Here is a 21,584-nt window from a genome sequence, read left to right as displayed (position 1 = left end):
CAAGCAAAGAAAAATATTTGTTTCCTCTAAGCTTATAGAAACCTTTTCATTTTAAGAATAACTGAAATGCACTAACATCAAGAAACTGAAAAACGCACCAAAATTGGGTGGATCAGTATTAGACAGTGTTATCACAGGTGACAGCCTTAAAACATCAATCCTAGGGATATAATAATGTAGTCGATGAAATGATTAACTGATAAGCAAAAGCTTTTTGGTTAACGCTATCGACTACACATATCCTCCCAACAGTAAATATTTTAAAGGGCTGGCCAGCAGTCTGGCTCAGTCCCAACTTGTGCTTGGCCCCGGGAGTTACCCTCTCTGCAGCTCTGCATTGAAAATATTTTAGGAGCCTAAAATACTATTAATGCAGAGCCTGTAGCGGAGGTAGCTCCCAGGACCTAGCGTGAGTTGGGACTGACTGCTTGCAATGTTAACCCTTATTGATTTATCATACAGTTGACAAAATTTTTGTTGACTACATGATTAATGAATTACATGCTTCTTAACATCCATAGTTAACCCAAGTCCTTTAGTTTGAAAAGAAAAGCTTTTCTCTTCTCGTCTTTGCCGTCGTGCGCTGAAGCACCACTTCCCATTAAACACATCCTTTATTAGTCGTCACTTCCACTCCTCCAGTCTTAACACGCAATTTTCTTTTTACAATTAAACAATATAACAAAGTTCACAATATTGCAGTTAGGGCCTCATTTCATTCTTGTATCTTACTGACTGACTAGCAATATATGCACAAGGGCATGGTTGACAACATCTAGGATGTTCAAGGAGAGTGTAGTCCTCAGAAAGTCTGGAAATGAGATTCTACAATGGTCAGGAACATTCTAGGAAGTTAGCGAATGATGAACCCACACATGGAATACTTGACACATTTTACTTCAACATTCTATTTTCCCTTTCGTTACTTTAAAAAAAAAATCCAGCTTCCTAAGCCTGACGCCACCCAAGCCTGCTGACCAGGGTAGCCGCCTGCCCCTAAATCAGGCCCTGTTCCTAGGATTCATGAGCCAGCTCACAAGTCAGCGTTGCAATCCCCCTGTACTGTTGGTATTCTCCTGGGGGTGGGAGTGAGCAGGGGAATTTCCTCTGCAACAAATCTGTAAGCCAAGTGCAACTGGATTGCTTTGCACAGGGTCAGGAAGAGGGCATGCAAGGCACCAGGCTACTGACACTGGAAACCACTCACCTCTTGCGACAAACCCCATTAGGTAACATGATGCATGTCAGTGACGTCACACGCAAGACGACAGTGACCCAAACCTCACACATCCAAGTAGCATATGCACAATGTAACACAGGACATGTCTGTGAGATGTCTGAGCAGTGGCACAAAGCCTTACTCCTCCCAGGCATTCCCCCACCCCCAGAAATGCCCATTTTATTTACTGTGTGTTAGTTGGCTAAGTCATACAAATACATAGAAAGGACAGGCAAGGCCCATTTCAGCTGTTGTTCACATACCTGCATTAGCATGGCCACGGTCATAGGTCCCACGCCCCCAGGGACCGGGGTGATATATGAAGCTCTTTCCTTTGCTGCACTATAAGCCACATCTCCTACTACAGTTTTCCCACTGGGCTTTGTATTGTCTAGGAGGGGGAAGATAAAGTTATACACCGAGCATTTCACTGAAACAAGAGGCTGAACTCCCCAAACTGAATTCAAAATGCAGCAACACACGGTCAAGCTGGAAAATGCTACATTTCCTCTTTGTTTCTCAAAGGATAATTTTAGGACTTGTGAAGCCAAGCTGGATTGGCAGCACTGTCTATCCAGAGACCAGGTACAACACAAGCAGTCTCTCCTTCCTTGAGGGTGCAGGGGCTTCCTTAATGAGAACTGTCATGGAGGCAGAGACGACTAGTGAGAGATGACATACTGGCCACATGATGCCCCCTCTCCAGCCCAGAGAAGGGCTGGGATGACCCCCCGACTTCAGGCCCTGCTCTACCCCCCCTACCCTGCTCTTTCCACAGTTGAGGCGGCCCAGGCGTATAGCAGGACTGGTGCGAGCAGCAGGGGTCCTTGTTGCTTTGCTTCCCTGGCTATCACATTGCTCCACTCCCGCTGGAGAATGCAGCCCACCAGGAGTGCAGAAGCAATCTTCCCCCTCCTTCAGTACAGTGCGGCCAGGAGAGTAAAGCAGCAGGGTTGTCTTTCTCTATTATTCCCCCAGCTGCTGTCGGTGAGGGCGCCCCAACCCTGCTGGGAGTGCTAGTCCCCTCCCTGTTAGTGGCCCCTCCCGCCCACATCGTTTGTGAGTCCACGTGAACGTCCATGACCCCTATATTTTGCTCCTGCATGGAAGGCTCCACATGACATGGTGCCTGTGGAAAGGGAGGCAAGGGACACTGTGCTCACAAAGTCCTGGCTCCATGGAAGCCTGAGGGGCAGGTGAGGTGTGGAACTAAACCCACCAACTCATTTAAGCCACTATACAACTATCAGAGAGTGACTGAGCTGTACGTCCAATTCAGGACAGACAAACCAGTGAGGGGTGGGCGTGGAACACGTTTTCCAGTAATGAGCTACAGTTCCCTTTGCTCTTCATATTTATGTTAAATTGGATTTCCTGCATTTCAGACCAAGTCAATGCTTCGATCTGTTCTGCACTTGATTACATACGATAAGTGTGGCACATGGCTTAAAAATGTATGACTGAATTAGGTAGAACATTTAATCTTGCCAGCGTGCTAAAAATAACCACACAGGATTCTAAATACTAATCACCCAGTTTATAACACAAGTTACACTTCAACTTGAACCATCATAAGCAAGTATCACACCATACACAGGATGCCTCACCTAAAAGAAAAACACCTCTCTTCAGACAGAGGACAATTTGGAGGGGGAGAAGGAGGGTTTCTTGCTGTGTTCTAATAGTAGGCCAATAAGGGTGTCTAGTTTCGAAAAAAATTCATCTGCGTCTAGACTGCAGCCATATTCTTTCAAAAGTAAATTGAAAGAATGCAGCAGTTTTTTTCAATTGCGGTAAACCTCATTTTACGAGGAATAACGCCTTTTTTCGAAAGTACTCTTTCGAAAAAAGGCGCTATTGAATGCAAAATGTGCTTTTTTGAATGAGAGCATCTAGACTTTCGAAAAAGTGGCTTGCTTTTTCAAAAAAATCTGCTTGTAGTGTATACGCTCTCTTTCGAAAAAGCCTCTTCTGAAAGAGGCTTGTAGTCTAGATGTAGCCTAATAGTGCAGTATCACTAGATTAGCACAGTCAAACTTGAAATGCAACGTAACCCCCTCCTTTACTTAAACTTCCTAAATGTACTGTAAGCTGACTTGAAATTTACTTTAAGCTATCCTTCTGAGTCTAGTATAGACCTGGCCTAAGTCTATCTTCTATTTGGCAAAGGTTAATCACCAATCCTCATCCTTCCCCATGAATAAATGTTCCATAATCCAATACTTTGGGTTTCTTTAATTCACTCTGCATAAAATGAGGATGGTAGGGAGGTTAACCTGTCTGGACATAGAACTCACTCGTCTACTAATTCCTACAGAAGAACTTAATTTTAGATGCAGTACATTAAAATGGTAGCTTTCGCTCTCTCTGCAAGAGCGGTGGATGTTTTACTTCAGTGATTTAGAACACAAAAGGACCATTACATGAAGAAATATAAACATGTGGTCTGAAAGAAGTTTTACACTTCCAAATTTAATCTCAAAGTAAGAAACCAAAAAAGCTTATTTTTTTAAAAAGCCAGAAACAAACATAAATTAAATAGTATTATAACCAGAGGGCCATATTTCACCCTCAGTTGCTCTGATGCAGCTCCATTTTCTTCAGTGTGGCTGTACGTCATGAACATTGGAGGGAATATAATCAAAAGCTTTTCACATACATACTATGAGAAAATATATAAAACAATAGGTCACAGAAAAATTGGAAGGGAAGTCAACCCAAAAGCAACTGAAGTCAACACTAGTTTTACAACCATTGTTACTGACAACTAGCAGTATTGAAGTTTCGGTGCGTGTGTGTGTGAAGGGATAAGTTTCTGTCTTGTACTCAAAGCCCAAATCACGTCATTGCTGTTAAATCCTGTTTCTACAGCAACTAGAGCTACAGAATAACTCAGCCTCCCAGCCTGAAGAGCAACTTCATTAGGAATGCAAAAGGCAAATAATGTAATTACATTTCCTTCTAAGGATGCCAAGGAGGACTACAAATCATACCAGCAACAAAAGGCCTCAGTCCCCAGGAACAAATCAAACAATTGATAAATTATGCATGCAAAACAAAATACCCTAATCTGGGTCTGATACATAGGCAAGCCAGAGAAGCACATGTGATTCTGAATTGTGGTGCTAACTCTGCAAGGTAATATAAATGAAGGGGAAAACGACGACTATTTGACCACCTTTAAAATATTTTCCCTCTTGTGCTCCAAGAATTAGTCAGAGGATCTTTCATTGCTTGTTCTTCCCCAGTCATCCACTAATCCAGAATTTCTCTGTGAGCCCTTTTGGGGAGGAAGGGGCATGGGACCCAGAGCCCAAGCCTCAGGGCCCACCCTGCAGTGAGGTTGAAACCCCAAGTCCTGCTGCCCCCATCGTGGGGCCGAAACCCCGAGCACTGGTTGCTCCCCCACCCTCCGCAGTGCCAAGCAGAACAGCCCAAAGGCAGCTCCAAATACCTCTACTTCCTCCTCTCCTGGCCCTTGAGGCACCGACCTTTTGCCAGGTCAGAGGCTGGAAGCCAGAGGAGGGGGTTCAGGCAGCTGCTGTTCTTGCTTGGCCACGGAGTGGGCAGCTGTGGCATTCACATCTACTGCTGCTGGTACCTGAAGTGATGGCTATTCCTCAAATTGCACAACTTACAAGAGCCACCCAGAGAGGGGAACCTGGCTCAGTGACCCCAGGGACCTCTAGCTAACTCCTCCCTGTCCTCCTGAAGTTTTCAAACTCTTTGAACCGAATCCCCACCACACACAACCCAGACAGGCTGGGGGGGGGAGGGGGCTACTGAGAGGAGTCCGGAGGTGGTGCTGCCTCCCTCGACTCTGCCGTGGCCTGCCGGCCCCTGAAAATATAAGTTTAACTATGCCTGTGCCCAAGGCCTCACCCCCAGCCTGGACCATCTTCCTCTTACCCCTGTGGGCCCTGAAATTCTTCTAGCCTGTTGAGCGTGGCCTCCGAGAGAAAAAGGCTGAGATCCCCTACTCTCTCTCACTCCTCAACTATACTTCCCAACTCACACACCGCATCAGTGACAACAAAAAGTTTCCAAGTGCCGAGTCTCCTAAACACACAACTGATTTTCTTCACAGCTAAAACATCAGAGGAGAAAAAAGTTCAACAGCTAGAGGTCAAAGAATGGTGGCACTGTACAGATCGGAGACGACAAGGTTCCTTCCCAGAGCAGACAGTCAAATCTACGCACTTGAAAGTGAACTGCTCACGTCAGGATAACGTGTGACAGACTCAAGATCTGGGAGGACAAGGCTGGGGAGACAATATCTTTCATTGGACCAACCTCTGTTGGTGAAAGGGACAAGCATTCAAGCTACACAGAGCTCTTCTTCTGGAAGTCAGCTGTAAAGCTATTCACTGCTTAGATGCCACTGCTAGATGGATTCCTCAGTGGGTTAGCTCTGTACAGGAGATATGCATACATCTATGCAAGGTTACTTTGAATTTCTTCCTAGCAGGACAGGGCAGGCTACTGATTAGTCTCCTTTGCTGAAGCAACGTGGAGTGCCAATCCCTAAACTCACGCATTCCAGTCAACTGAGATTCAAGGACACCTAACACAGAGGATCTCAGATACACACTCATCTTCCAGTTCTCTCTTCCCGCAGAGGCTTTCAGGACCTAGGATTACCCCCCAAAAGAGTGTTCCAACCTGCAGAAAGGAAGCAATGCAATCAAGAGCCCCCATGGGATTTTTTGGCAAGACTATGCTGATTCTGTGGCTTCCCCACAGCACAGAGGATTTCTGCAGCGCTGGAACAGTGCAGATGAACTGGCACTGCCCCTTCTGCATCCCCGAGGCCAGGATTTACAGTCCCTCAGCCCTCTCCACCTCAGAAGACCAGTTATAATCTAATACACAGAGCTGCACTTCACATTTTTTGCAGGTATCTAGCTGGGAACACTTAAATCCACTGGAGGCCAGTTGGTACTATTTTCTGCCTAGGGTTTAGAGCACAGGACTTCTGTTAAATCTCAGACAAGGGCAAGCAACAGCCCACTCTAGGAAAAGCTCTCTTTGGAGAAGCTGACAAAGCAGCCACTTACTCCCTTCTAGCATCATGATCCCACACTTCCTGGTCCTGGTTTCCCAAAGGTTCCACAGCATTTTCCTGCAGTTCTTTTAAAGCCTTCAATTAAGGATGGGAGAAGCAAGTGAAAGCTTTGCAAAAAACTTTGTAGAATACAAGACTGAATGCTGGTATTTAATATGGAATAATTCTACAGGATATGTTTTAAGACATTTGTCTATTAGCCTCACATCTCTCCAAATGCATCCAGTTAATTAGCATTGCACAAGTGATTTTTCACTAGGTACAAACCTTTCCAAAGACAAAAGTGATGATCAAGGGCTAACTTCTCTGAAATGCAGTCCACATAAACCCTTGAACAACAGCAAGACAGTGTATAATTGGAACACAATAGCATTTTTATTTGCACCACGCTAACAGGAGGCTGCAATATGTTTTGTTTTATGCAAATTAAATGCAGCTCTTTAGTTCCTGACAAGATGCCAAAGTTTGGGTGGCCTGGCACAGATATATCAAATAACAACAAACAGCAAGGGCAGTTTTACGTTAAGCAGAGAACTTAATGTTTTTAACTACAACAACTCAGATGTCATCTGCAAGAGGCAAGACAGTTGAGCTGTAGGCGAGAAATTTCTTTACCTTCCATTAGATAATTGCATTGCAACAAAATGACTGATCAATTATAAAGCTACCTTCTTAAAAGCCCTGGGGGCGTAGGCATGTGACAGCTTTACTGTGACTAATTTCCCATATCATATAATACCTGTAACTTGGATTTAAAATGAGGGGAGGAGGGAAGAATGAACGAGACCATCTGTTTCTTCTTCACAAGTGACAAAAAGTAGTTAAATTAACCCCTAGACAAAAATCCACAACCAGTTTATTTTATGCCCAACCCTCCACTGGTTTGCAAATTATATTATGCATCAAAACAATAGTCCTTTCAGATTATGTAGAGATCTTAAAAAAGATACAGCAACGATGTAATATCCCAACCTCCACATACGCATTCTCATACACATGCGCGCACACATACACATGCTTACCTGGTATATGGTTGATTCCACAGTCTATTACTATAGCACCGGGTTTAATCCATTCCCCTTTTACCATTTCAGGTTTACCAGCCGCAACCACCAGGATATCAGCTTTACTAACCTATCAAAATAACTCTGCATCACTACAGTGGATACAAAGCAGGTCATTTTCAGTTTACCTTTAGTCATCTATATTTTCAAAACAAGATAAAAAAGAAACCATGCCCCCAACTCAAAATGAAAATCCTCCCAGAAGCCCAGGAGGGGGTAAAAAGGAAATATTTCTATGGCTACTTTGAAGAACTTGTGACTGTGAATTTGGATACATGGAGTTCAATCAGAAGCACATGGCAGTCATCTTTCTACCTCATGCTGACTTCTTTATAACCATTACTCTTTGTTAATGCAGGTCAGGGTTGTATTGATTATTATTGTTGATATTACAATAGCACACACAAGTTCCAACCAGGAGGGAGACTCCATTGGGCTGGGCATAAACACTGTACACAGAGAGAGACAGTCCCTTCCCTGAAGAGCTTACAATCTAAATAGACAAGGGGGAAGCGGAAGAACAGAGAAGCTAAGTGACATGCTTAAGGTCACACAACAGGTCAGTGTCAGAGGTGGGCAAAGACCCCATGTGTCCCAACTCCCAGGCAAGACCCTATGCATCAACCCATGCTTAACATTACTGTACAATCATTTTTGTCTCCTCAAGTTAACCCACAGTTTCCTAGAGCAGAGCTGCTCTTTTCAGAGCACATTGGTTAGAGACTCAACCAGCACATCTCAGAAAGCCATCAGCCGCACACATGCTGGTTAGGCCTCTAAAGCAACAGGTAAGCTTAAGCAATGCAGTTTCCTAGCTCAAATCATTATTAACTATGGATTTATTCTTTTAACATTGATGAGGTTGTAACACACCACTCTAATTTGGCATTAGCACACACTTAAATCATGTCGATAAAACGGGCAGAGCTGGTCAGAGCAGCAGAAATCTATCATTAATGTCATCAAAAGGATAACTCTTCCTTTGAAAAACCTAGATGGGGACTTCACTCCATCTAGTTTTTCAAAGGGAGTAGTTAGCCATTTGATTTTTCTTTAAAGGGAGAAAATTTATATTTGAGATTGTATTAATACTTTGCACGTAAACCATTAATACGCCTACCACCAACTTCATGAGATTGGGTCAGTGTTGTTATCTCCACTTTAAATACCATTGGAATACCAGAGGTTTGTTTTACCATATCAGAGCATTGCAGTTTTTCTGATTTGGTGTCTGTGTTATGTTCATACACATCCACTTTCTTGCCTGATGGCTGAAGTGGGGATGTAACAGTGTAGTCGATTAACCAATTAGCAAGGGCTTATAGGTTAATGCTATAGACTATGCATTTCTTCCCCCTCCCCCACCAGTAAATTTTTTAGCAGGCTAGCCAGCAACCTGGCTCAGTCCTGGCTTGCTTTGGATCTGGGACCTACCCCTGCAGCAGCTCTGCATTTAAAGCATAGGTGGAACCAGGCAGGCAGACAGCCCAGCTCAGTTCTGGCGCACAACGAGTCCGGGAGCCTAGTCTTGCTCTAGGACAGGGGCTGCTATTACTCAGAGCTGCTGTCTCTGTATCAGAGGCAGCAGCGTGGGGCGACAGGCAGCCAGTCCATGAGGGGAGCTGGTTTTTAAAGGGGTCCCACCCCAGCACTGCTGCCTCTGATACAGAGGAAGCAGTGTGGAGTGGCAGAGGGCTCCGCGGGAGTAGACTGGAGCACTCCTGGGGACTCAGAATAGTTGAGTAACCGATGATAACCCATGAGATTAATCGACTGTTCAATTAACGTATATTTAACATCCCTAGGCTGACGCATGTTAAGTTTTCTGGAAAAATCCAATGAGGTGGCAATTCAGCCAACACCCCATTGCTGTGATTTACTCTTGCTGTTGAGCAGGACTATGGAACCAGTCTCAGGAGAAATTCTAAAGGTCTCTGCGCAAAGCTTTTTTGGAAGTTCATCTTAATAAAGGCTTTTAAAGTACCGGCTTAGTTTGTTTGTGTGAAAACTCGTTTGTGGAAAGCAACGGGCATGTATACATTGTACAGAGTCTAAACAAACACGCTGTCCTTACCTCCTCAGCCAGTGCCGCAGTCTTTGTGTGGCAAGTGGTTACAGTTGCATGGCTCCACAGCAGCAGGTCATGCATTGGAGCACCAACTATTTTACTGCGTCCAATCACCACGGCTTTTTTACCTGCAATTTGGATGCCTGAAACATCGTAAGATTCAGTTTGAGGTTAGCAGTCCAAACAACCAGGACACATCCCAGGTGCCAATTAATTCAATGTATTCAGTCAGCACAGATCTAGCCATTGCTCTAAGGAAAGTCGCAATTAGTCATCCTTGGCTAGAAAACAAAACGGTCAATGAAAAAGGGCTGTGAAGATCAAGAAGTAGAAGGTGGAAAGTTTTAAGATGTCTCCTTTCCTATTGGGGTGGCAGAGAAACAGGGGGGCACATCAAGGAAAATTAGTCCCTTTAGAAAAGACTGATATACTGAATACCAAGCATATTTTTTTTAATCTCATCAAGGGACTGACACACAACACATTTCTCTATAATGAGGACAGGATTAAGGAGAACCATCAATCTCCCAAATACACTTTAATTACTAACCTGTCTGCCTGATTAGCTCCATGCATCCTTTGGGAGTACAGGGGATGAAGCAGTCTCCAAGGTCACCTCTGGAGAGTTTCCCAGCATTGACACTAGTTAACCTAAAGTATACGAAGGGAGGAGACAATGGCATGTATATATGTGCCAAGATGAGAAATTAACTAGGAAATGATCAGTTTCCATAATATCAATATTTATATATTTTAAACCTATTTGTCAAATGTAATATCATTATTTAGAGTGAACAGGTTGAAAAGAGACTATGTTGTATGCAAAAATAATTACCCTCGAACTCTAAAATCTGCTTACCCATCTACATCCTTTTCAGGTGCAACAGCATTGGTCACTTTCTCTGTACTGATTGGTTTATCTGTATCTAAAGGCAATTGTACTATAAATCCATGAATAGCAGGGTCTTCATTCAAAGTAGTGATGCACCTGAGCACCTGTATATTTAAAATGGGAACAGGATAAAAACATTAAGAAAGATACATTTCATAAATCTGGTGCAAGTACAGGCAGTCCCCTGGTTACGTACAAGATAGGGACTGTAGGTTTGTTCTTAAGTTGAATCTGTATGTAAGTCGGAACTGGCGTCCAGATTCAGCCGCTGCTGAAACTGACCACCAGTTCTGACTTACATACAGATTCAACTTAAGAACCCCAGGCGTCCCCAAGTCAGCTGCTGCTGAAACTGATCAGCAGCTGATTCCAGGAAGCCCGGGGCAGAGCAACTCTGCCTCGGGCTTCCTGGAGTCAGCCGCTGGTCAGTTTCAGCAGCGGCTGACTTGGGGACGCCTGGGGCAGAGCATCTGGGGTGCTGCTGGGTTGCTCCAGTAGCGCCACTTGGCGCTACTGGACCAACCCAGCAGCACCCCAGCTGCTCTGCCCCAGGCATCCTGATTCAGCCGCTGCTGAAACTGACCAGCAGCGGCTGAATCAGGACGCCTGGGGCAGAGCATCTGGGGTGCTGCCGGGTTGGTCCAGTAGTGCCCAGAGCGGCGCTGCGGGACCAACCAGCAGCGCCCCAGCTGCTCTGCCCCAGGGTCCACAACAAAATCCTGGTCTGCTGGGGGGGAGCACACTAGCTGCGCCTGCCCTCCCCCCCCCCCAGCAGACCAGGGACACGGGGAGCAAAGCCGCAGCGGCAGCAGGGTGCCGCGCCTCTGAGGCTTTGCTCTGGCAAAACCTCAGAGGCGCAAGACCCCGCCACCACTGCGGCTTTGCTCCCGGTGTCCCTGGTCTGGTGGAGACGGTCCCCAGCAGACCAGGGGCACTGGGAGCAGCTTTTCTCACCCCGGAGGTCAAGGTGGCGGGACCGCTGCCTGCGAGCTCCGGGGCGAGAAAGCCCCGTTTGTAAGTGCAGATCCGACATAAGTCGGATCCGCGTAAGTCGGGGACTGCCTGTACTTGAATGTTGCTTTTCCTGGCTGGATTGAATTTGGGGAAAACAAAACAAAACACAAAACAAAACAACACACACACACACACACACACACACACACAATTTAATTCTCCCATATAAAAATATAAATTGCTTGTGGATTTGTCTTTTCAGAAACATCCAGGTTAAATTCTTTAAAAATTTGCAGTGTTTGAGGATCTCTATTCTTTCTGCATGCCTTAAAGGCAAATGTTTCTTTATATAAAATCGTAGGTCGAAGAAATATAGAATAGATGTTATCTTTTTAGTTCCATATGAAAATTAAGGGCTTCCTAAAGTGACCGACCAAGTTGCTTACCTCAGCTTCTGTAGCAGTATTCGGCAGTTTAATGTGATTGGCATTGATCCCAATCTGCAAAAGAGATTACTCAGAAGTGAATTTTTTTAACTAACGTAAGAGATAACGTGTAAAAACAGTGGCAATTCTCTCATTCCAGCCCAGGCTTGCAATAGACTCCATCATGCTTTCTAGTCACACCAAAGGGCAAGAAATGAGACTTGGGAGCACATAAGCCAAGGATGGGGAACCGAAGGCATGGGGGACAGATGATCCGGCCTCCAAGGCTCTGCTTTCCCCCCCCCAGCATTGGGTAGCTCACACTGGTGCTTCAGCCTCCCTGCCACCACCCCCTCGTGGGGCTCGAGCACAGAAAATTGATTAGCTGGGGGATCCTAGATTCTGGTGTACAAGGGGATTTTGGGGAGCATCTTTCTCTTTGTCAGTTGGGGGCCACATCAGTGAGGGTCTGGGTTTTCCTTTTGCTTGTCACTTGAGTGTGGCCACAATTGATTTTTCTGTGGGTCAGTGGCCCCTGATCCAAAAAAGGTTCCCCACCCATGACATAAGCCAAAGAGAAGATCAAGATTAGCACTCTGCCTAGTTAACTTTTCTGACACTGTTTTTATTATAGATGCAAAACCCTGATTAATCAGTTATCTGATAAAATATTAGGTTAATCTAACGTTTAACCGGTTAACCGACTAAGTGGGATCCCAGGTAGGGATCTGCTCCAACATGGCAAGAGTGACCCCCAACCCACGGGGGGTTAAGTAGCCAATGCTGGAGCAGGCCACGGGCGGGGAAGGGGGGGGAGGGGTTGCTCCTGGGGAACCAGTTACCCGTAACCTAGTAAGCATCACCCAGTAAGATTCACATCCCTAGTTTGTATTATCCCATACTGTAACATAGTAAAAACAAAACAAAGAGACACTCTCAAATTATGGGATGGCTATTCACAGGACTGGCAAAAACGACACTACTCTGGAATGTTAGCAACAGCAGCAAGTCATCAGCCATCAAGCTGTATGCTACATTATACCGTGCTGGACATAAGGCAGGGTGTTATATAGCACACAGTGACTGCTGGGCAAGAAGTTGAACTAAAGCTACTGCAGGTGTAGGACTTAATTGAAGTTTAAAGGGGAAAGCAGAAGTCTGGGGGCTGATTAGGGCAGAGGACAGAACAGCGCAGCGGACACATGGAAACTAAAAACATTTGCACCAATCTAACTACATTGATGTTACCATGGTAAACCACATTAGTGCAAGCCCCAGTGTCTATCAGTACAGCTCATCAACATTAGGGATTTGCATAGGGTTAGCCATACTGAGGGCTTTAGAGGCATGCTTTTACTTGATGGTGTGTGTGGAAGGTATACTATTTATGCAAAAAATTAAAATTGTGATTTAGGCATTACCTCAGCAGCAGCCTTCAGCTTCATACTAATGTAGATATTTGAATCATCCCGATCCCCAACCTTGAGGGTGAAAGGACAGAAATAAATAACAATGGAAAGCAGAGATACAGACAGAAATATATATTTGAATTTCAATAAATGTTCCTTTGCGTATCTGTAGTTATATTACAAGGACAGCTTGACTCCAGATTTTTCCTGCAGCACAAGAACAGTCAAACAGAAACTAATGGGAAATGTCCTTTAAAGTAAAAGAGAGCAGCCATTTATGACTTTTGAAAGCCTTTAATATGGTGCAGTCCAAAGCAGAGAAAAGCGTCCCATCTTTTCCCGGAAAAGTTAAATCTAGACTGTATTAACATGATCTGTAGTACCAACAGAGCTTGATACCCAATAGCACGGCCAGGAACTTTTTGCCTTATTGATCACTGATTAGAAGACAGCAGCCTTTCTACAGTGCAGCATATACTATGCAGAGTTTACTGACTTGAAGTACGGTTGAAGTACAAGAGATTTTTTGGAGCTGCACCAATTATCAAAAACGACATCTGAGGTGAACCTCTGCTTTGTGTAGAACAAAGCAGACAACAATTCCACACCAAAGTGGTCACCAGATTAAGGATGCTGAAAATTGTGTGTTTATGTAAACATGTAACAAGGAGGCAGGCGGGAGCTGGCTCCCTGTGAGCACTGGTTCCTGCCTCTGCCCCCCAATGCCTCTGATAAGGAGAAAGCAGCGGGGATGGGAGGGGAAAGGTACCAGGCGGATCCATGGGAGCTGGTATGCGCAGGGAGCCAGCTTCCCACATGTATTGGTTCATCTCTTCTGGCACTACTGCCTCTTTATCAGAGGCAGCAGCACACATGGGGAAAGAGCGGAGCTGAAGAGGTGCTCTGTGGGAGCTGGTGTTCATGGTGCTCTGATACATCCCTACACTAGATAGTTGCTTCCCAGAGTAGGGTCTCAGGGCGATGAGGCGATGGAAGAATCACTCTTGACCTCTTTGTCTGGCAGCATACAACACTGATATGTGCTCACATCAAATTTCCACCATGGTTCAGCATGCAAGGAGGAACCTCCTCCCCCATCAAAAGTCATCAGGATCTAAATTCTGATATTTGGCTTCCATGTCTGCTCAAAGCAGGCACTCAGTTTTACATACATACAATTAAGCCTCTGGCCATCAATGCACTGACAATGCCCCTCTCAACATAGCAAACCCTGGTACTGTGCATATTTAACCAGCATCTCCTTTGCCTGGCGTCTTGTATGCAAAACACACCAATACATCTGCGTGTCCTTTAGTGTTGGAGCAATGGCTCAAGACCATGACTGCAATGCTTCTGGGGGCTTCAGGAGGTTGTCCATACTCAACAAGAATCACCACTAGTCGAGTGAAGGTGTATAAATTCTGAATTGAACTGGTTTCATATATGAAACACCCTGTTACTTAATTAAGGCCACCAAGCAAATTGGGCCTACTTTATATACAAGATGACTAATTATGTGTGTACACTGAAGCTGTTAATGAATCACAACTCAAGCGATAAACCACAAAACAAATTAACTAGATTTAAAAAAAGTTGTGGATAGTCACAGTTTTAATCACACAGTTAAACAATAATATTCTAATAGTACTGGATTTTTTTTTTTTTTACATTTTCAAATCCATTGATTTCAATTACAACACAGAATATAAACTGTACAATGCTCACTTTATATTATTTTATGACAAATATCTGCACTAAAAAAAGAGATTAAAAAACATGCTGTTTCTATTGTTTATTTACTTCATACAAGTACTGTAGCACAGTGGCTCTCAACCTTTCCAGTACCTCTAAACCCTTTCAGGAATCTGACTTGTCTTGTGTGCCCCCAAGTTTCACCTCACCAAAAAACTACTTGTTTACAAAATCAGTTTGAAAAATACAGATGTGACCCAGAATGCTATTAAAAAATTGCTTACTTTCTCCATATAATTATAAAATCAATTGGAATATAAATATTGTACTTACATTTCAAAGTATAATATATAGAAGAATATAAACAAGTAATTGTGTGAAATTTTAGTTTGTGCCAACACTGCTAGTGCTTTTTAAGCAGCTTATTGTAAAACTTGGCAAATATCCAGATGAGGTGATATACCCTCTGGAAGAGCTCAGTGTACCCCAGGAGTACATATATCACTGGTTGAGAGATACTGCTGCAGTGCAATCTCTTTGTTGTGAAAATGTAACTTACAAATAAAGAATTCTATTTTTTAAAACATAACTGCACTCAAATACAGAACAATGTCAAACTTTAGAACATACAAGTTAACTCAGTCTTGTTCCCCCAACTGCTAAGACAAACATGTTTGTTTACATTTATGGGAGATAAATGTAAAGATATAAAGAAACTACCCACTTCTTATTTACAATGCCACCTACAAGTAAGTACAAGTATTTGCATGGCTGTTGTAGCCAGTGTTGCAAGGTACTGATGTGACAGATATGCTAAGCATTTGTATGCCTCTTCATATATTGACCTTTTAAATTGGTATTTCATTACTGTGTAACAGTGCAATTAAAACTGTGATTAACCCCTTTTTAAAAAACAATGTAGCGATTGTGATTTTTTAAGTTGTTTGACAGCCACTGTACACATATATATGAGTGCAGTTTTATGGATTTTCAAAGGCATAAATGGTAGCAGGGTGCCCCCAAGTTAATAGGAGTTAGGCATCTTATGCCATTTATATCTTTGAAAATCTCCACCTACATGATTTTCCAACACCACTGTGCAATAATAACCAAACCCAAGCACAGAATGTAGGAGAAAGTGACATGAAACACAAGCTTGTAATTTTTGGAGTCAGGTCATTACAGTGCTGCCTGGTTGCAGCAAGTTGGATTCATACACCAGCCAAATTTGTCAAAGAAAGACTCCCTGTAGCAAGAAAAGTATCAGGGAGAATTGGCAGGATGCCAGTAGACAAAAGGATGAATGCCAGAAATGCTGCTGCCTAATGACTGGATTACAGATTGCTAGCTCTGTTCCCCACATGAAGCTATAACAAGTAATTATTACTACTTGTATTACTGGAGCATCCAAAACCTAGCAGCTCCCTACAAAGAAGCCTGAAGAGCTTACTGTCTAAAGAAACAGAGGAGAGGTAGAGACATAGAAACAAGGAAAATGGCCAAAATGATGAATGACATTAGTCTTGCAGATGTTTACCATGATATATCGCCAACTCTCACAGCTAGCTAATTTCTTATAAAGAAGCTACAACATCAAAGGGTGTTAAGGGAATTGTTTGGGGAGCAGCTTTCTAATGAGTTACTTATCCAGAGGTCAATATAACGTTAGCTTCATATTGGGCTTCAAAGTGCTCACTAAACAAAAATGACATTTTTATACGACCAGACAGATAATTTATAGATCATTTAGCACAAGTCTTACACTTATACAAAATGAAAAATGGTGGTAGTAACAGTATACTTGGGGATTGTACCTCTACAAGGAAGCTGGAGTATATGAAGACCTGGAGGATTCAAGCCCCTGAAGACTTACATCAAAAAGAAAAAAAATCTCCATTGTCAGTAACATCAAAAGAACGCGAAAAAGTCAAAAGCCATCAGAACTGGACGGAAGCCTTTGATGCTGATGACAGAAGCCTGGAGAAGTGAATTATACTGGTGGATACTGGCTGAGTTTTCTAGTTTACATGGTGTGTCATCACCACTCCAGACCAGGAGTTGCTTTCAGAAATACACAAGCAAATCAAACTTGGCAAATGTCACAGCTATGCTGAACCCAAGAAAGAGAGAGATTCTGAATATGATTCAGAGGGCATCATGGTCACCTGCTTTTATCGACACCAGAGCAGGCAGGTCCGCCCACTACAAGTCCTGGTGCAAATTGCTTAAGAGAAAAAACACACAAAACACAAGCTGACACTTAAAAAAGAAAATGTGAACAAGCAACCCATCTAAGAGAGGCAGCACTTCAAGACGCAGGACATCTGTGGAAGAGTTGATATGTAAGAATGCAGTTTATCACTCAACATGCCTTTCTTCCTACTCAAGTAAAACAAATCTTAAAGCAAAACCATCTTGCTGCACTCCAACAATACAGTCACTGCATTTTATTAGCTGACTGAAGAGGTAGAGAATTATCCTACATACAAAAAAAGAGGCTCTTCTCCTATCCACACTGCTACAAAAATATAGAGCCCTACTTCCCTCAGATATACAAGGTGCAAGCTATTCCAGCAGCGAATTACCAGCAAGATTACAAAACACTTCAATTTCAAAACATACCCAGAACGGACAAAGCCATTCTACAATTGTTTTATGCACTGCAATAACACTAGTGTTAATTCTATGTAATCTGCCAGTAATATGAAGAATGAATTTAAAAGCCTTCCAGATGATACCAAGCTGAGAGGGGTTTGGCAAGTGCTTTGGAGGATAGGGTCAAAATTTAAAATGATCTGGACAAGCTAGAGAAAGGGTCTGAGGTAAACAGGATGAAGTTTAATAAGGACAAATACAAAGTAAAGTGCTCCACTTAGGAAGGAACAATCAGTTTCACACATACAGAATGGGAAGTGATTGCCTAGGAAGGAGTACTATTGAAAGGAATTTAGGGGTCATAGTGGACAACAAGTTAAGCACGAGTCAACAGTGTGACACTGTTGCAAAAAAAGAAAACATGATTCTGGGATGCATTGACGGGAGTGTGGTGAGCAAGACACGGGAAGGAATTCTTCCGTTCTACTCTGTGCTGATTAGGCCTCAATGGGAGTATTGTGTCCAGTTCTGGGCACCACAATTCAAAGAAGACCTGTAGAAATTGGAGATGGTCCAGAGAAGAGCAACACAAATGATCAAAGGTCTAGAGAACATGAGCTAGGAGGGAAGACTGAATGAATTGGGCTTGTTTAGTTTAGAAAAGAGAAGACTGAGAGGGGACATGATAGCAATTTTCAAGTATCTAAAAGAGTGTTACAAGGAGGAGGGAGAAAAATTGTTCTCTGACTTCTGATGATAGGACAAGAAGCAATGGGCTTAAACTGCAGCAAGGGAGGTTTAGGTTAGACAACAGGAAAAACTTCCTAGCTGTCTAGGGTGGTTAAACACTGGAATAAATTGCCTAAGGGGGTTGTAGAATCTCCATCACTAGAGATATTTAAGAGCACATTAGACAGACACCTGTCAGGGATGAGCTAGACCAGGGGTGGGCAAAGGGCCCTCCGCAGGCCGGATCTGGACCCCAGCTGCTCCCCCACCCCCAGGCCAATCAGGGCCTGAAGGCAGGGAAGCAGGCGAAGTCTCTTTGCCCCGGCAAGAACATGGGGCAACTAGAGAGATACGCCAGCTGTTTTAAAACAGCCTTGTTGATCTCTTGCTGCCATGCGCCTTTGGCGGGGAGAGCTTTGTACCCTCCCTGCCTCCAGGCCAATCGGGGCCTGGGGACAGGGAGTGCGCAAAGTCTCTCGTGTCTTGCCCCACCTTGCCAGGGGCATGCAGAGCCCAGAGAGACACCAGTTGTTTTAAAACTGCTGATGTATCCCTAGCTGCTGCAGGCTCTTGCAGGGGCAAGGAGACTCTGCTCGCTTCCCCACCCACAGGCCCTGATTGGCCAGGGGACAAGGAGAACACACGAGGTCTCCTTCTACTAGGTGCCTAGAGGGAACCGCCAGCTGTTTTAAAACAGCTGGCATTTCCCTCTAGTGGCGGGAAAAAGGGAGAAGGTTTCTCGAGCTCCCGCATCCCAGGCCAATCAAGGTGAGGAGGAAGCACAAGAAGTCTCCTGACCCTGGCCCCTTCCAGGGTGGCCCAAGGCCTTTTAAAAATCATTGCTCAACCCTGATCTAGACAGTGCTTGGTCCCTGAGGGCAGGGGATTGGACTCGATGACCTCTTGAGGTCCCTTCCAGTTCTAGGATTCAGATATTCTTTTGGTGACTAAGCGTGATAAATAAGCTTTCAGTTCAACAAGTGGTTTTCAGTAATGCCACTTCAATCCTTCCGTTTGGAACAGCCAAAAAGAAAGGGTCAGAAAGGTATCCAAAGCCAGGTGACTGCAGTTTACAGAGGTTACCTACTTCTGTACCTCAGGAGATGACAGATAAAGAGGCAGATAATTCAGCCAGTGATGAGTATGAACCTTCGGAAGGCATTTGAGCAGCACAGTCCATATTATTTAACATTTCAGTTGCAATTTTATCACACCACAGCACATAAGCTTTGCTCAGTTACCCAATGAGTTTAGGTCTTGAAATTGAATTAACATACTGCACTTGCAGGGATTCTGCATTGATTAGGAGTTTAAGCAGCTCATGGCTAGTGTTTTAAAAACAGAAGAAAAAAGACTTCAGTTAGGGGTGTTCACCCCAAACGGAATTGTACCTCTTCTTGTGGTTGGAAACCTCATTTGTGAATGAGATAAGATAGACACCCGTTAATAGGATGTGATGGTCTCATCCCCATTTAGCACTGGGGGAAAAAAAAAAAAATCTGTGTTTTATGTTGTCAAAATAAAGAGATCGTATTGCTTCTGCAATCTTGCCAAAGTGGGAGAGAGTGAGGATAATCAGCAATTTCTGCAGCAATTAAGTTGGTAATACCGCTGCATGGTCAAGAAGAAAGCAAAGGAGACTCCCCGGAGACCTGAATTGTTCACACCTAAATCTAGCCGTTAAGAGGACAAGTCACTGTCCAACTTCCCACTGCGTAAGACAGTTTTGAATGTTAAAAGAGCATCATGGAAAACAAAGATTTGGATGTCTTCGTACACGGGTAAAGCACTACTCTGAGCTGCTTAGGCCTCAGTTGGAGTAGTGTGTCCAGTTCTAGGCACCGCATTTCAAGAAAGATGGAGAAATGGAAGAGGGTCCAGAAAAAAGCAACAAGAATGATTAAAGGTCTAGAGAACATGACCTATGAAGGAAGGCTGAAAGAATTGGGTTTGTTTAGTTTAGAAAAGAGAAGACTGAGGGGGGACATGATAGCCATTTTTAGGTATCTAAAAGGGTGTAATGAAGAGGAGGGAGAAAACTTGTTCATCTTGGCCTCTGAGGATAGAACAAGAAGCAATGGGCTTAAATTGCAGCAAGGGAGGTTTAGGTTGGACATTAGAAAAAAGTTCCTGTCAAGGTAGTCAAACACTGGAATAAATTGCCCAGGGAAGTTGTGGAATCCCCATCTCTGGAGATATTGAAGAGTAGGTTAGATAAATGTCTATCATGGATGGTCTAGACAGTATTTGGTCCTGCCATGGGGGCAGGGGACTGGACTCGATGACCTCTCGAGGTCCCTTCCAGTCCTAGTATTCTATGATTCTAGGATATTGGATCGTCACTGCAACATATATGGACAAATGTGGATTGTGAACCACTTCCTATTTTCTTCAAAGGCTCACTTGCACCTGAACTTCTAGAAGACCTTAATTTGTGCTTGTACCAAGTGCAGGGGTCACGGCACTGGTCAACTCTGTCTGCAATAAGAGCAGTCTTCCCAGCACAGAACTGTGTCTGTGCGCAAGCAACAAAGACTGTGGTAATCCATACACTGTCAAGGGAGGTCATAATGAGGACGAGAATGATGGTGACTGGAAATGTCACCGGTGCTATTACATTTCAATGATTTTCCCCTACAAATTTATTTTTTGATTTTGTTTTAATTTTTAGATTGCTTTTGGAATGTTTTGAGGTCCCAAAGAAATCTAATGTTATGTCCTCAAACGATACGCAGTCTCAATAAAATAACAAAAGCAAATGCAAGCCTTTTAAATTGATCATTTTAACATGGTGATTGCATCACTGTTTATTCCTGTTGCTAGGATAACAGCACCTCTTGATAGCTACACATTCTACTGAGTAGACATAATGAGCTTTAGCTTTCAAATGTTGGAGCATAAGTTTTCGTGGGCAAAGACCCACTTCGTCAGATGCATGTCAGACCCATGAAGTGGGTCTTTGCCCACGAAAGCTGATGCTCCAACACTTCGGTTAGTCTATAAGATGCCACAGGACTCCTTGCCGCTTTTGCAGATTCAGACTAATGTGGCTACCCCTCTGATACTCATCTTTCAAATGGTGTTCAGTGTCCATGCATGCAAGGAGGGTACATCAAGCTCACCATATCAATGATGTCTCCTGCTCACCTATACCGATGCCCATAATCCTGATGCCGTTCAGAAGATGAGGCACTTCAATTTCTACAGTGTCATTTGAACATCTTTCTTAAGACCAGAACACCACTTACAAAATTTTAAATACCTTCCCCATCTCCTGTCTGAACATAAAACTTCTGCAAAAAGGTGACTCTTCAAAGTAATGGAATACATGCTTTTAAAAGAAATGTCTGAAGAACTTTAGTCCTAACATTTAAGATCCTTGTAAGGTCTTTGGAATAAAAGAGGAGAGCATTCTGTGTCCGTTGCGAGCAGACAGATCGCTAGATCCGTCAGACAAAGGCAAAGGAGAGCT

At 43.7% G+C, this 21,584-nt stretch overlaps 1 protein-coding gene across 2 annotated transcripts in view; it reads right to left on the bottom strand.

The window, feature by feature from the left end:
* MTHFD1 (methylenetetrahydrofolate dehydrogenase, cyclohydrolase and formyltetrahydrofolate synthetase 1) overlaps positions 1–21,584 on the bottom strand; it is a 75,921-nt gene that overhangs the window by 34,445 nt on the left and 19,892 nt on the right. For both annotated transcript variants that reach the window (XM_075926399.2, XM_075926400.2), the window contains exons 3-9: positions 13,109–13,168; positions 11,709–11,762; positions 10,276–10,412; positions 9,967–10,067; positions 9,423–9,559; positions 7,307–7,418; positions 1,483–1,610 (exon numbers count right to left, since the gene is read on the bottom strand). In XM_075926399.2, the coding sequence (XP_075782514.2) occupies positions 1,483–1,610; positions 7,307–7,418; positions 9,423–9,559; positions 9,967–10,067; positions 10,276–10,412; positions 11,709–11,762; positions 13,109–13,168 (729 nt within the window). The remainder of the gene's footprint in view (positions 1–1,482; positions 1,611–7,306; positions 7,419–9,422; positions 9,560–9,966; positions 10,068–10,275; positions 10,413–11,708; positions 11,763–13,108; positions 13,169–21,584) is intronic.

This window comes from Pelodiscus sinensis, chromosome 5 (assembly GCF_052426305.1).
Source record: "Pelodiscus sinensis isolate ZL-2025 chromosome 5, ASM5242630v1, whole genome shotgun sequence".
Taxonomy (NCBI): Eukaryota; Metazoa; Chordata; order Testudines; family Trionychidae; genus Pelodiscus; species Pelodiscus sinensis.
This window is presented reverse-complemented; position numbering and strand designations above follow the sequence as displayed.